Below are 14943 nucleotides of genomic sequence, written 5' to 3'. Positions count from 1 at the left end.
TGTCCACTTCAGGTCCGAACAATTGTTGCTCATTGAATGGCATATTGAGCACCGCCTGCTGTATCTCTGGTTTAAAACCAGATGTTCGTAGCCACGCGTGCCTTCGGATGGTTACTGCCGTGTTAACTGTTCTTGCTGCTGTGTCCGCTGCGTCCATAGAGGAGCGTATCTGGTTATTGGAGATGTTTTGGCCCTCCTCAACCACTTGTTTCGCCCTCTTTTGTAGTTCTGTGGGTAGATGCTCAATGAGGTGTTGCATCTCATCCCAGTGGGCTCCGTCATATCGTGCTAGGAGCGCTTGAGAGTTTGCGATGCGCCACTGGTTTGCAGCCTGTACTGCGACCCTTTTACCGGCTGCATCGAACTTTCGGCTCTCCTTATCTGGGGGTGGTGCATCGCCCGATGTGTGAGAGTTTGCTCTTTTGCGAGCCGCCCCTACCACAACCGAATCTGGTGGCAGTTGTGAGGTGATGAAAGCTGGGTCTGTGGGAGGTGCTTTATATTTTTTTTTCCACCCTTGGTGTTATTGCCCTACTTTTGACAGGCTCTTTGAATATGTCCTTTGCGTGCCTTAGCATTCCTGGGAGCATAGGCAGGCTTTGGTAGGTGCTATGTGTGGAAGAGAGGGTGTTGAAGAGGAAGTCATCCTCGACAGGCTCCGAGTGTAGAGACACGTTGTGGAACTCTGCTGCTCTAGCCACCACTTGTGAATATGCTGTGCTGTCTTCTGGTGGTGAGGGCTTTGTAGGATACGCCTCAGGACTGTTGTCCGACACTGGGGCGTCGTATAAGTCCCAAGCATCTTGGTCCTGGTCACCTTGGCTTAAGGTGGTGTGAGCCGGTGAATGTGACGGAGTCTGTGCCGGTGAAATGTGAGCCACAGGTGGAGGAGAGGGTGGCGGAGTTACCTTCTTCACCAGTTTTGTTTCTGGTGTTTGTTCTTGTTGGAATTCCAGTTTCCTCTTCCTCCTAATAGGGGGAAGGGTGCTTATTTTCCCTGTTCCACTCTGTATAAAAATCCTTTTTTGAGTGTGGTCCACTTCGGTGGATTGTAATTCCTCCTTGAATCTATGCTTTCGCATTTGAGAGGACAGTGATTGTTCCTCTGAATAGGAACCGGTAGTTGGCTCGGTTGCGGGTCGTTTTGGCACCAAAACCATGTCCACGCTCTTTTTCGGCTCCGAGGCGACTTTCCTCTTTTTTGGAGTCGAACCCTCTCGGCGTCGATCCTCCTCGGTGCCGCTGTCTCTGCGTCGAGCAGCTTCGGCTCCGCTATCTCGGCGTCGATCCTTGTCGGCAGCACTATCTCGGTCCCGAGATGGCTGGGTGCCTGTGTCTCGACCCGAGTCAGACGATCTCGGCACTATTTCGGCCTTCTTCGGTGCCGATGGTCGGTCAACGATTTTATGGGTTGAGCCATGGCCTGATGGCAGTGGCGTCCCCTGGGCCTTGTCAGTTTTCTTATGTGCTATCTTCGACGTCTTACTCACTGTTTCATGGTCGTCTAATTCGTCCGAGTCCGATTCATGGATCGAGAAGGCTTCTACTTCTTCTTGTTCCTCGAAATCTCGGTGTCCTGTCGGCGTGGACGCCATTTGCAGTCTTATGGCTCGGCGGTCACGGAGCGTTTTTCGGGACCGGAACGCACGACAGGCCTCACAAGTTTCTTCCCTGTGCTCGGGCGACAAGCACAGGTTACAGACCGAATGTTGGTCTGTATATGGGTATTTGTTGTGGCATTTAGGACAGAATCGGAACGGGGTCCGTTCCATCAGCGTCGATGTCACACGCGGTCGGGCCGACCAGGCCCCGACGGGGGATCGAAAACTACCTCGAAGGGCAACGGAGATGTTATCGTATCGATGCGATGTCGATGCTATCTAACCCGATCCCGAACGCAACAATACCGACGTAATTTTCCGATTTTGAGCTAACTTTCCGTTCCGAAACCCGGAGCAAAAGGAACACGTCCGAACCCGATGGCGGAAAGAAAACAATCGAAGATGGAGTCGACGCCCATGCGCAATGGAGACAAAAAGGAGGAGTCCCTCGGTCCCGTGACTCGAAAGACTTCTTCGAAGAAAAACAACTTGTAACACTCCGACCCAACACCAGATGGCGGGCTATGCACAACATGTGTATCTACAGCGACAGATGCCATCGAACATCAGTGTTTTAGTGGGTGCATCAGTGTGTGCGTGGGTCTGTGAGTTGGTGCATGAAGGTGTTAGTGGGTTTGTAAGTGGGGGTTTGAGGGTCTCACTGGGGCTGTGAGTGGGTGCACAAGGGTCTGAGTGGGGCTGTGAGTGGGTGCATAAGGGTTTGAGTGGGTGTGAGTGAGAGAAAGCGAGAGTGAATGGGTGAGCGAGAGAGTTTTTTTTTTTTAGATCTTGATGTAAGATATACTTAGAATGAGATATTTCTGCACAATTTGAAAATAAAAAAAATATTTGTCATTTAAAAAGAGTCAGATCACCTTTCATTAAGAGCCTTAAACATTTGCACTTCAAAATAAATAAATAAATAAAGCAGGGAAATGACCAGGCTAACACCTGGACTTGAACCCGTCTCCGCTTAGTGTGAAGACCTGTGACCTTTACACTTGAGCCATTCATTTATATATATATATATATATATATATATATATATATATATATATATATATATATTTATTGCCATTAATAGGGCTATCTGGGCCCACATGGAAGTGCAGGGTTGGTGGTAGGGGGCCTCATGACCTCTCCACGGTCCCTGACTATTTAACAAAAAATTATTTTAATTTATGCCCTTCAAGGGCTGTCTGGAACCGCAGGGAAACCCTCAAGGACCTCCCCTGGTCCCAATGCTTTAATCTCTGTTCCCTGCATGCATATTAATGAAGAAGCCCCAGGGAGGTGGTGGTACCCGGGCTGTGGGGGGAGGGCCACACGGGCCTCCCGCATCCAATAATCTTATAGCCCAACTCTGAATTCAACCTCTGCCCCCGGGGCAAGTGGTGGTCCCTGGGGCGCGGGGCACTCCGCACATTTTTTATGAATCGCCCTGGGGAGATGGTGCCCCCCCCCCACTCCGTTACATATAAAGAACCCTCCCCAAGGACTTGCCTGACCCAGGGCTTAAAAATTATGAAGCGTGGCAGCTCATGCTTCGTGGGTTTTTACATTTTTGCAGCAAATTTCTGACCCTGTTCCAATTGTGTGTCAATTTTTTTTTTTTTTTTTAAAGCAATGCTTTTTAGCCTGGGTTGGAGGGGGTTCTGTCCTTTTGGGACCCCAGCACCAGAGCTAAGGGATCAGGGTGTCTGTACCCTCGACCCTTTTTTTAAAAATTATTTTTTTTGTGGGACTTGGCTGAAGCCGAAGTGTTGTCAGCCACTCCGATTTCAGCATGAGATCGGGAGGGTTTGTGAATCCTTTGTGTCCCTATAAATTTGGATTTCCTTTAATTTCTCAAAAACTACTGAACGGATTGACACCAAATAACTCATTCGGGACCAAGAGCTATCCTTATGCCAAATTTGGTGTAATTCAGTCCAGTGTTTTTTTTTGGCACTATCACTGTTTAAAATCCCCCGACAGGTGTTGAATAGTCAGTCAGGGTGGAAGGAGAAGCGAATCACTGCTTTGTGGCAGAGGAGGTGCCACGTGGTGAAGTGGTTTTACCCCTTCCCGTTGTATTATTTCCCCTATATGTGCCTCTGTAGAAACCTCTAGGGGAGGACTGCTGGCTTTGGCCTCTATGGTAAGAGGAGGAGGCATCACTGGATGAAGTTTTAGAGCCCTGCTCGTATGATTGATGGCAAAAGGACCTACGTGTAGTAGGGGTTTGCAAGGCATCCATGGACTTAGCCACATCTATATCTGTTTTCATTTTTTCTATTGCCTGATCAACCTGTGGGCCAAAGAGGTGCTCTTTATCAAAGGGAACGTTCAGTATGGTCTGTTGCACCTGTGGTTTAAAACCGGATATGCATAACCACGCATGGTGATGTAACAAGATGCTAGTGTTGATCCCTCTGGCAGCTGCGTCTGCGGAATCTAAAGCGCACCTGATGGGAGTTGTTGGAGATGAGTTGTCCCTCACTAACTATCTCCTGGCCTCTCTTTCTTACGCTCCTCTGCGATGTATTGGAGGAGTTCCTCCATATTGTCGCAGTGGACACAATCATATCTCACTAGCAGCCCCTGATTGTTTGCCATATGTCAGTGGTTGGCGACTTGGGCTGCAGCATAATTACCAGAGGCATCTATGAGCTTGGTCTCCTTGTCAGGAAGCCGAGCTTACTGGTGGCTTGGGAATTCGCTCTCTTACGAGCATTACATACCACTAAGGAATCAGGCAGGATTTGACTTCTGATAAAAATGGGATCAGAGGGTACGGATATATATTTTTTATTCAACCCGTGGTATAATGATGCGTGCCCTGGCCAGATCTTTAAAAATGTCATACAAGTGCCTCATCATTCCTTTAAGCATTAGGAGGTATTGTGTTGCCCTGTGAGATGTGGATAGGGTTTCAAACAGGAAATCATCCTCCGTGTATCTTAGGGTACCTAGTTGTGGGTGCCCTACCAATACGCTCTTGAAAAGAGGTAGTATCATTCTGAGGACAGCTGGATCTATGTCAGGCTGAGGATCAACATCATAGGGTGACTAAGGATGTGTGTGTTAATGCAGGTAATGCAGGTTAATCCAAGGTGTCATCCCTTGTTCCCTAATCAACCATGAAGGAGTGCTTTGACCCCTGAGGGGTGATGTCAAGCGGGTCACCCAGTGAATGAGGGGGTGAGGGTGGTGGTGGGGGAGAAGTAGGTAAAGGAGGATGTACAGTGGCAGAGTCTGTATCAGCTTTCTTCTTTTTGGCATCAGGCACAGGTACATTGATGGCCTCTACAAAGGAAAGCTGTCTCTTTGATTGCATTGTCACAGCAGTCTTTATCGAAATACAGCCAGTCTGAGGCTGTATGTGGAGCAGTTTTTGCTTAGCATAGAATTGTTCCTTCAGTTTTTGAAGGATAGGTTCAACAGAGGCACTCGATTTCGAAGGTGGTGGTGAGTTCGGTTTCTTCAGTGCCAAAGCTGTCTTGTGTTTCGGAGCCGAAACGGTCAATGCGGAAACTGTTTTTGGTGAGGTTTTCAGCACCGAAGCAGGCAGGGCCGAGTGCGAGTCTGAGGATGTCGTGCCGAACATGGAGCTGGTCGACTTGGCACCAAGATGGCTGGCTTAGGCTTGTGTTTAAATGCCGAGCCCGGGGCATCCAATTCGGTCTCTCTGTGCTGACCATGGCCTGTTTGCAGTGGTGGCCCGGATGCCTTTGTTTCAGTGGAGGATAAGAGGCTTCTTGGGCAGGAGAGGGGTTTTTCTACTTACAGTACATTGCGCCCGAGGGAGATCTTGCATCTCAATGTACCTCTACCTCTGACTCTGAGTCCTCGATCGAAAAGGCCTATTCTTCAGCCGCAGAGGTCTCTTGTAGTTCTTCCTCATCTTTCGGCTCAACAGATGTCTGGTGTATCCTTGAACTCCTGTCTCTGCATTTCTCTAAGGTGTGCTCTTCGGTCCCGTAAAATCTTCTTCGATCTAAAAGACTGGAAAACCTTGCAGTCCTCCTCTCTGTAGTCAGGCAACATCCAGAGGTGCAGACCTGGAGTCGGTCAGTCTGAAGGAACTTCGCAGAGCACGTTAAACAAAAACAGAAGAGAGTCCATTCCATTAGAAGCTCATTCTCGAGATCGATGAGGTCGAGAAAATGGCGGCCCAGTGGGGCTCAGATGCAGCACGCCGATCGGGTGAGCAATGTTTTCTTAGTTCCGAAACGTAAGGGAAGGAAGTGAACGCATTCGACAACAATACGATTAGTCTGAAAAAAATGTTCTCGACTCGGAGCTCGTGATATATGACCAGACCCAAAGGCGGAAGAAAACAATCAATGGAGTCGATGACCATGCCCATTACCAGCAAGAGGAGGAGTCAATACACCTCATGACTCAAAAGACTTTTCGAAGAAACACAACTTGCAACCTTCGGGACTCAGATGGCAGAAGTATGCAGAGCATTTGTATCTACAGCCCCACATGCCATCAAACAAGTATTTTCTATCTCTTATAAGATGGATTCATACCTCTGACATTCCGTGTATTAATAGTGTATTTAACATAGTGTCTTGACTTGGTTGATATGAACTGTCTTGCTCTCCCTGAGATGAGTTTCGACCCAACTGAATCTGTGCCGCCACCCACTCTGCTTTTTTTTTTTTTTTTTTAAAAGCTGACCTTCGAATCCCAGGACATTTTAAAATGTATCCATCAATCCAGTTTGAAAAACTGAAACAGGAAATAACTCTACACCTTGCCATTGCATACTGCGAAGGTGATTACAGTGAACTGCTCATGGACTTACTGCACAGGTCCAATCCACTGCATTCTATAAAAGTTTGTTGTGATTTGGACACAAATTACTTGGTGTTGTGTAAGCTACTGTTTTATGACATGCATGTACTTCAAATTAATGAGCTCAGTATTTGGGATAAACGTCTTTGTGTTGTATAGTGTGCCTCTCCTGGTCATGCTAGATCCACCTGGCGAACTGTGGGTGCTGCTAAGTCAGCACAGATCGCTTATAAGCAGGATGAAGTAAAGGAGTAATTATTGTATGACATTCTGAATTAGAGCACTGTACAATTACAGTAAGTCCTGTACAGTTTGTGATGTCACTACAGGGAGGTTCACTGTTTCAATGCTACTAGTATATGATGAAGTTTGTTTTTCCATCAAAGGTCACAATGCCACTGTCTTCGACTGAAGTAATTTTGTCAGGACCCTGCAGAGACGTGGCTTGTGCCACTGCTGCTCACCTATGCTTGTGATGATGGAGAGCTGCGAGTTGTAGGGTACTGCTGGCAAGTCAGAAGTGTCCTCCTTTTGTGACATCATGGAGCCTGCGACTGTTGTGGATCAAGGTCCTCTGCTGTGGTGCCACAGCGTGATACCCCACTGTGCTACCCAGCCCTATGCTTTCTATGGTTTAGAGAAAAGTATGAGCATTGACTGGCCATTATTTTAAGTTGTGTAGAGACTAAGAGTGTGTTTTCAGTTTGTGTTTCACTCGCATGAAGGGGGTCCATCGATGTTGTACTGCCAACATGTAGTCTGAAAAAATCACTACTTTCCTCCCTTTAATTTTGCAGTGACCGACTTGCATGGCGGCTTGTAAACTGATTTGCCTACTGTGATTGTTTAGTACCGGTGCCACTAATGGCATTAGAGGGGAGCCTAGGTGGAACCCAGAGCTCAAAAAGCCCTTTCAACAGTGAAGATGGGTGATAGTCCTTGTCGGACTATTTCTCCTTAACAGGCACTCTTTCACAAACTGCCTTGTATTGTGGCCCCACACACCTTAAGGCATGCCAAAGATTAGGACACTGTTGCAGCGAGTCTTCCCCCCTTCAACATTTTCTGCTATAATCCTGCACTTGTTTCTTTAGTTCTAACGTCTTGGGATTGTGCTCCTGAAGAACTGGCAAACTAAGTTGTACCCTCTACCTTAGCAGTTACAGGTCTACCAATATACAGAGTGCCTTAATCACCAGTGCATTTATGGTTTCTGCTATGGTTTTTAGGATTTGATCGAGCTTTTCTGGTGTAGGAGTCTCAGTTCAGCCTTTGGGCGTATGTCTTGGGAGGGTGGTTACTCTTGTACCAGCCCCCATCCACATGCATCTCTTCTTCCTGCATGAGTTTCCTGCTGGTCTTGGATTTACACACTGGCTTTCTGTGTGCTTGCATTTTGAGTTGGGGTTTTGGTAATCGAAGAAAGCTGAAGCGAGCTAGACCGCCACTGCATTCACCTTGCCAATGCTGGCATTATTCAGAATAACCTTGCAGAAAGGCTGTTGAAATGTTAGGGTTCGGGGAGTCATGCAGCCGTGTTTCAGTCAGAAATCACGCACCAGTTTGAAAGGAAGAAATATGCTGAGTACATTGAGTTGATGTTTTGGTAAAGATCTAACATTAATTAAATTTCAAATCAGAGCAAACTGGAGTGAGGGGAGGGGGTCGAAAGGGCTTAGAAAAGAAACCAGTTGAGCGAGCAAGTTGAGAAGCAGTTAGGAGTGACATGAAGAGTAAAAAAAATGAATCCTTGAAGAAAGTTTGAGGAAATGGGGCAGTTGATGTATGGCTTACCTTTAGTGTTAGCATACAGTTTGCACTCTAGAGGTATAGGTGGTAGGTGTGGCTATCTAAAAGGTGTAGGAACCAGGGTCCCTGGCTCTGAGCGCCCTAGATGTGCATTTGTTTGGCACAGTGAAGCACCCAGCCAATTATGCCACCATCAGGGTAAAGGAGGGGTGGGAGGTTTGGTTGTTGCCTTAGATGTGCTAGATCACAAATGATCCAGGAACAAACAGGGGTAAGGGATGGTTTAGCAGGACTTATTTATCTAACTGGAGCCCGGACACTTCTGTTACACTCTTGAAGCGCCTGTTGCGGCTGCGAGTACTGGGGACAGAAAGACAATTGGAGGAAAGAATAGTAATTGGTGAAAAAAAATGGCACATCAATACTATATTTGGTAATTCAGCAGAACTTATTGAAAGAATAAGTAACTTGTTACTCTTCATGCAGGCAAACATTTACAGGTTCAAAGAATCGTTTAGTACATTCCACTATTTATTGACACTGTACCAACACGGATAATGCTGTGTTTTTTTCTTCTTTTTTTAATTGTGGACACTTGCGTATTAAGATAACGCCAGCTGATTTATTAGATAGCAACAGACAGCCTTAACATGTTTCATAATTACCACATTTAATAGGGTGGCGTTAAATTGTCCCATAAAAAGCAGCCCCTCTTGTTTAATAATGAACATTACTAAGAGATTTGTTTCAAATTGTCTAAATACCAAGCGGCTCCATCTGTTGACTACTTTACACTCCTAAGGAGTTTGCTTTAAAATCTCATCAACACGAAGCCCCATTTAGTTAATAATGTTTACACTTCTAAATGATTAAATTTAAATTGTCTGTCAAGCAATCCCATCCGTTTAATAATTTACACAACTTAGGGGTTGTCTAATCAGTAAACAGCCCCAACAGGTTAATAATTTAGACTACTACAAAGTTGTCTTTAAATTGTCCAGGGTGCCATATTATTTGTAACACATTCTGTACTCACTCTGGATTATATTCCTGTACGCTGTAGCTGAAGGAGAATCAGGGACTTCAGACAAAAACGATGTTCCGTTGTCACAACTTTTTCCTTGATTAAACATATTAAAAGGTTGCAAATAAAAACATTGAAATACCAATTTCAGTGGCAAATATATGAATTTGAGACAACATGTGTTATATATTCAGAAAAGGACTGAACCACCTGTAATTATACATTCACAAGATATTTATATCAAATCCCATGAAATGGATTGTAGCGTGTGAAACAGGCAACAAAACACAGTACATCAAGGATGTAGGTTTTTACTATCATCTGCTTCGGTTCAATAATCATTAATGAAAAATCTATGAACTATGTTTATAACATGCTATTTCCTACGGTTTAAACATTTTAAAATAATCTAATTGAGAGAATTTCATCTGAAAGCTATGTCATTAGGCACACACACCATGAGTATGACAAACAAAATGGCACAAAAATCACGGTTCAAACCTTCATAAAGTTACACAACCTATGGGTTTTGCACTAACCTGGAACCAGAGGTGGTTATGCTTAAGTAGGACAAAGCTGTCAGTGCCACAATGTGTCAAATGAAAGTTAATAAGGATTGGGGGGGGGGGGGTGGGGGGTGGGGGCTTGGGGACACACATGCATACACTCAACCATCTGCATACACACTCACACCCATGCATTCACAAGTGTGCACACATACACCCACCATTCACAAGCACATACATACACCCATTCAACAGCAAACATATGTTCATACAAAAGCACACACACAACCAACATTAAAAAACACAACTTACTGGCTGCACGGGAAATTTCGGGCAGCAAGAGAGAAGCCTTTGAGGTTCATGGAGTGTTGGGACGGTCAGCTTTTCTCACTGGCTGACCCTGGCCCGTAAAGGAAGTGACTCTGATGGGTATTTCTGTCACATGAGGAAGGCTAATGTGCAACATTTGGCGCACCATGCACAAATGGCACTAGTATGCAAAGCTCTGATTTAACAGTAGTTATTATGTCTTCCTAGAGAAGAAAATCTATAAAGGCCAGAACTCTAGGTGTGACCGATCACCCTTAGTACTGTAGGTGGACAACATAACTGGCCCTCTCCTACTTCTAAAACATATAATTAGGCTAGCTAGAGGTCTTTCTGGCTATTGGTCATCCTAAACCACCAGGACTTGTCTGCCCGTGCTGCCAGTAGCCTGATGAGGCTCTCTCTATCTATTGAGCCAGAGCCTTCTTACTGATAAAGCCATGCCCCATGTTCTAGGTGATACCTGATGCCCATAAAAGCAGTCTTGGAATTTTCCTCAGCAAAATGAAAGCACTGGAAGAGATGACCACACCTACATTCTTTTTACATTATTGTTATCCAGGTCCCTCATCTAGTAAAAGGCTAATTTCTACTGACAAATAAGGACAGTAAATCCTTCGGGTCTCCAGATTACTTCACATTCTAATTTTTACAAAAACAGCAGATGAACCATCTGCTAAAAGACAACTCTGTTTTGATACAAGCACAAAATAACAGCTTGATAATTCTTGTTCTCCAGCGTTGTATCTTTCATAGATTGACATGCTTGAATAATTCCCTCGTCATCAGACAGGGAACCCCTAGCTGTACATACCATCATAAACCAACAGGCATCTTTTGCAACCCACCCTCATCTACTTAAGATCCAAACTCCAGCAAATCAAAATGCTCTACCTCCAGTTGATCTCCAACAGAACCTTCCAACTGTCAGATCTTCTACCACACTTTCAGAGTGCAGGAATGCTATCTGACATCTCAACAAAGAAAGGATCATTTGACATATGGTTGAGGCAATACTGAAAACATGTTTATTCAAGACATGCTTGTCATGTGGTAAAAAGAAGATTTCCATGGTAGATCTACACAAAAAGTGTCTTTACTGTTTACACCCAGAGCATAAGCCAGCTGACGGTGAGATATGTCAGACCTTCACAATTAAAACGTTGAAAGACAGAGAGGCAGCTGGCGGTGACACTCTTGGATAAGGAGCTGGATAAAGAGAAGGTCGCAGGAAAAAAAATGATAAAGGGCCCTCTGACTGCCGTTAAGAGTCAAACATTAGGTCAAAAGCACTCAGGTCATAAGGTTAAGCACTGCAATGTTCCTGATGAGGAGGACATTGCAGACATGCCTAAGAAGAAACCAAAACACAATCACAAAGTAACAATGAAGAGAGGTGAGGCTGAAAAACGTAGCTCTTCTAAGCTGCCAAAAAAAGAGGTATAAAAATCTCCATAGGCAGAAATATCGTTGTTGGTGGCTGTATTGAGGGGCTCACCGGCTACAATAAATATGAATGCGGGAACCAGGTTAAGTTCCTCGTCCACGGGGGAGTCGTCGGTTAGAGCGGCGTAAATCAAACAGTGCACGCCACTGAAGAGTGCGACTTCAGAGATGCCTTCACTGACAAAGGAAACGCTATCAGAGAGGCAGCAGCAGGAAGACTGTTGCTGTTGATGAGCGCAGCTACAATGCTGCCTTAGCCAACAAAGTAAATCCCATCAACAAAGAGGCAAGCTTTAAAGGAGGCATCATCAGAAAATGTATTGCTGTCGACGAGCAGCAACCAGCTAATGCCGCTGACGGCAGAGAAACAATCAATGGCAAAATCAAATATATTAAACAAAAAACAGTCAGTGGCAAAGGAGAATATATTAAGTAAGAAACAAACATTAGCAGTGACAGATAACCAAGCCTTAGCTGCACCAAATATGTTGCATTCCGGTATTAATGAGGTGCAGGAAGAATTGGTACAGCCAATACTGAAGACAATGTTGATGTCACCTGTGCCACTTAGACCACCACTTAAATTATTACAGGACAGTTTCCATTCAGCACAAAAATGTCAGGCCTACAGTTTATCAGGGAAATATAGAATGTGATTTCGATGACAGAGACATTTTTCAGAGATGAGGAGGAAAGGACAGTTTACCCAAGTGATCTCAACATAAAGTACATTGATGAGGAGAATGACAATTATCAGCAGAGACAAGTTCAAGGTCATACCTCTGACAAGTTGATAGAAGTGACATTACATATGTTTACGTCACTGCAGAACATGGTGGAAGACATTTATAATTGGCTGCAAGTGGAGCCGGCGCAGAGGGGAAAGAAGGACAACGTAACCCTTCAGCCACCTACTTTGTAGCCAGAAAAATATCAATAAAAGGGTAAAGAAGGACAAAGGCAGCAACGGTCTAAGACTAAGAGTCCAGAGGAGAGAGTGCCAGATGATAATCAGAAAAATCAATCAGAGTCATCCTTCAATAGTGCAGATGATGAAAGTAAAGAGGATAAGAATGATGATACACAAAGCCACCCCGGGACACCTGAAAATTATTTAGAATGGAATCAATTCAATGCTCCTAAAGATGCCAGTCCAGAAACTGTGAAATGTTATTGTTCTAAAGATGACATGGGAGGTTTCATTCCCTGATCGAGAAGGCCTCGGAACAATTTAGTATGCCAGTATCTGATGCAGATAAATCATGTTTTTGGTTCGATTTTAAGGTGAAAACTCAGAGTCAAGAGATCTATTCCCATGTTGTAGCATCTACGGGGAGAAGGTTAATCGATGATGCAGAATTCAGAAACTACGTCAGTGAATCTCACTAAAATTGTGAGAAGGTATAAGGTCACGGATGCAGTGGAGTGTATATCCTGAATCAGGTTCGAACTGAATCAGTAATATAGACAGCAGCACAGCGCAGGTCAAGAAATCCGTCATCGCCATGCATAGTCCCAACAGACAAAGAGGGTAGAAAATTGGATTTGATGGGAAAGTCATGTGCTAGCAGTAGATGCAGTTAAAATTGAAAACTCAATTGCGAGCAGTTGTGGCTCAATGTAACAAGCAGTTATGAAGTGACATGGCCCGACTATTGCAGAGGTTGCCTGGGGAAGATAAGCAAAAAGCAAAGGAGAAATCATTTATGCAAAGGTGTGGCTGGTTGAAAAGTAAGACATTTAGACCAAAGGCCCAGGCGATGAATATGCCCTTTGATGGTGATTTGGCAGTAAGGTGGGTGCGGCACTTCAAGCGATAAAGGGAGACCCTGAGACAACTTGTTTGCTTGGTATGCTGCAAGTAAGACAACTATATAGAGGTTACAAGAGGCAGTTCTTTAAACAAAGGACAGCAGGAATCCCATTTTCATCCCTACAGGCAGAATGCATACTACAGACAGTACAGTTTGTAGGGACAACAAAACAGAAAACAGACGCTAAAAGGACAAGGCTGCAGAAAAAATTAGAGCAGAGTAGGAAGAGGAAATCAGCCTTCCAGGTATGAAAGCAAATGCAGAATTTCATGACTTTCTAAAGATTGCAGTACCCAAAGTTCAGATGCCGGTCAGGAGAAGGATGCCGTTTTATTACAAGGAATGACAGCAGATAACAGTCAAGTGGGTATTAGATATTGCCAGCAAAGGACATGTGTCCTAGAATTTGTGGATACCATTCCAATAAAGAAAAGGCCCAAGCATTTCAGGGAGTTACAAAAGGAAATATTGAAGCTTTTCAAGAAAGGACCAACACAGAAAGTGCTGATGGAAGAGATCTGCAAGAAATTTTATTCACGGGCCTTTAACATATTAAAGACAGCTGGAGAATGGCTCCAATACTGGATTAAAGAGAATTAAGCAGGTATAGAAAGCAGCAAAGTTTCCGCATGGTCAAGTTGCAGGAGATTTTACCATTCTTAGGGAACAAAGATTTTCTCCGCTCCAGAGATCTGGAGAAGGGGTCTCCAACCTTTTCTGCAGCGAGAGCTACTTCTGATAAGTGAAAAACATGGTGAACTACCGAAGACTAAACAACTTGTGCATTATTACCAAACACCTCAGTGACACATTTCTTTGACTTTAAGGCTAATGTTCATAGAGCCAGATACTATGGTTTTAACAACTACTTTGACTAGGGGCATTTGACTCGGAGTCAAACCAGGGGGACGCTAAGCCCCTGCACTGCAGCGGAGACCAGGGGCGGGGCCAGGCTTCCCCATCGCGCTTTTCAGCGCTGCCGCACCTCCCGCCTCAAATTTCAGAGTCAAACCAGGGTGACGCTAAACCCCTGCATCGCAACGGAGACAGGGGGCGGGCCAGGCTTCCCCATCGCGCTTTTCAGCGCTGCCGCACCTCCCGCCTCGAATTTCGGAGTCAAACCAGGGGGATGCTAAGCCCCTGCATCGCAGCGGAGACCAGGGGCGGGGCCAGGCTTCCCCATCCCGATTTTCAGTGCTGCTGCACCTCCCGCCTCGAATTTCGGAGTCAAACCAGGGAGACGCTAAGCCCCTGCATCGCAGCAGTGACCGGGAGTGGGGCCAGGCTTAACCATCGCGCTCTTCAGCGCTGCCACACCTCCCGCCTCAAATTTCGGGGTCAAACCAGGGGGACGCTAAGCCCCTGCATCACAGCGGAGACCGGGAGTGGGGCCAGGCTTCCCCATTGCGCTTTTCAGCGCTGCCGCACCTCCCTCCTCGCGGGACACGCCCGGGCCAAGGGTGGGCCCATCCTTCGCCCGTCATCGGCCGGAAAAGGCTGGGCCACCCCCTTGAAATCTTGACTTTGGGGAAGATATGAGGTAAGCCCCCCTCCCCCATCCCTTTTCATTTTCCTTTTTACCCTGGGGAAATCTTAGTTATATCTTCAGAGTGTATGTCTATACTGCCTGTCATGGGCAAAAGAAAAGTAAACCTTCAAAAGGGGGAAGGCCAGGGCCCCTCAACTCA

The 14943-nt window shown here is 45.5% G+C and overlaps 1 protein-coding gene across 1 annotated transcript in view; it reads right to left on the bottom strand.

Annotated features, from left to right (window-relative positions):
• The window catches only part of NUBP1 (NUBP iron-sulfur cluster assembly factor 1, cytosolic), a 320559-nt gene that overhangs the window by 72140 nt on the left and 233476 nt on the right, over nt 1–14943 (bottom strand). Inside the window, exon 10 of the mRNA XM_069210416.1 lies at nt 9175–9258. Within this exon, the coding sequence (XP_069066517.1) occupies nt 9175–9258 (84 nt within the window). The remainder of the gene's footprint in view (nt 1–9174; nt 9259–14943) is intronic.

The sequence above is a fragment of the Pleurodeles waltl genome, chromosome 10, assembly GCF_031143425.1.
Source record: "Pleurodeles waltl isolate 20211129_DDA chromosome 10, aPleWal1.hap1.20221129, whole genome shotgun sequence".
Classification (NCBI taxonomy): Eukaryota; Metazoa; Chordata; class Amphibia; order Caudata; family Salamandridae; genus Pleurodeles; species Pleurodeles waltl.
Note: the sequence above shows the minus strand (reverse complement) of the source record. Positions and strands in the feature narration are given on the sequence as shown.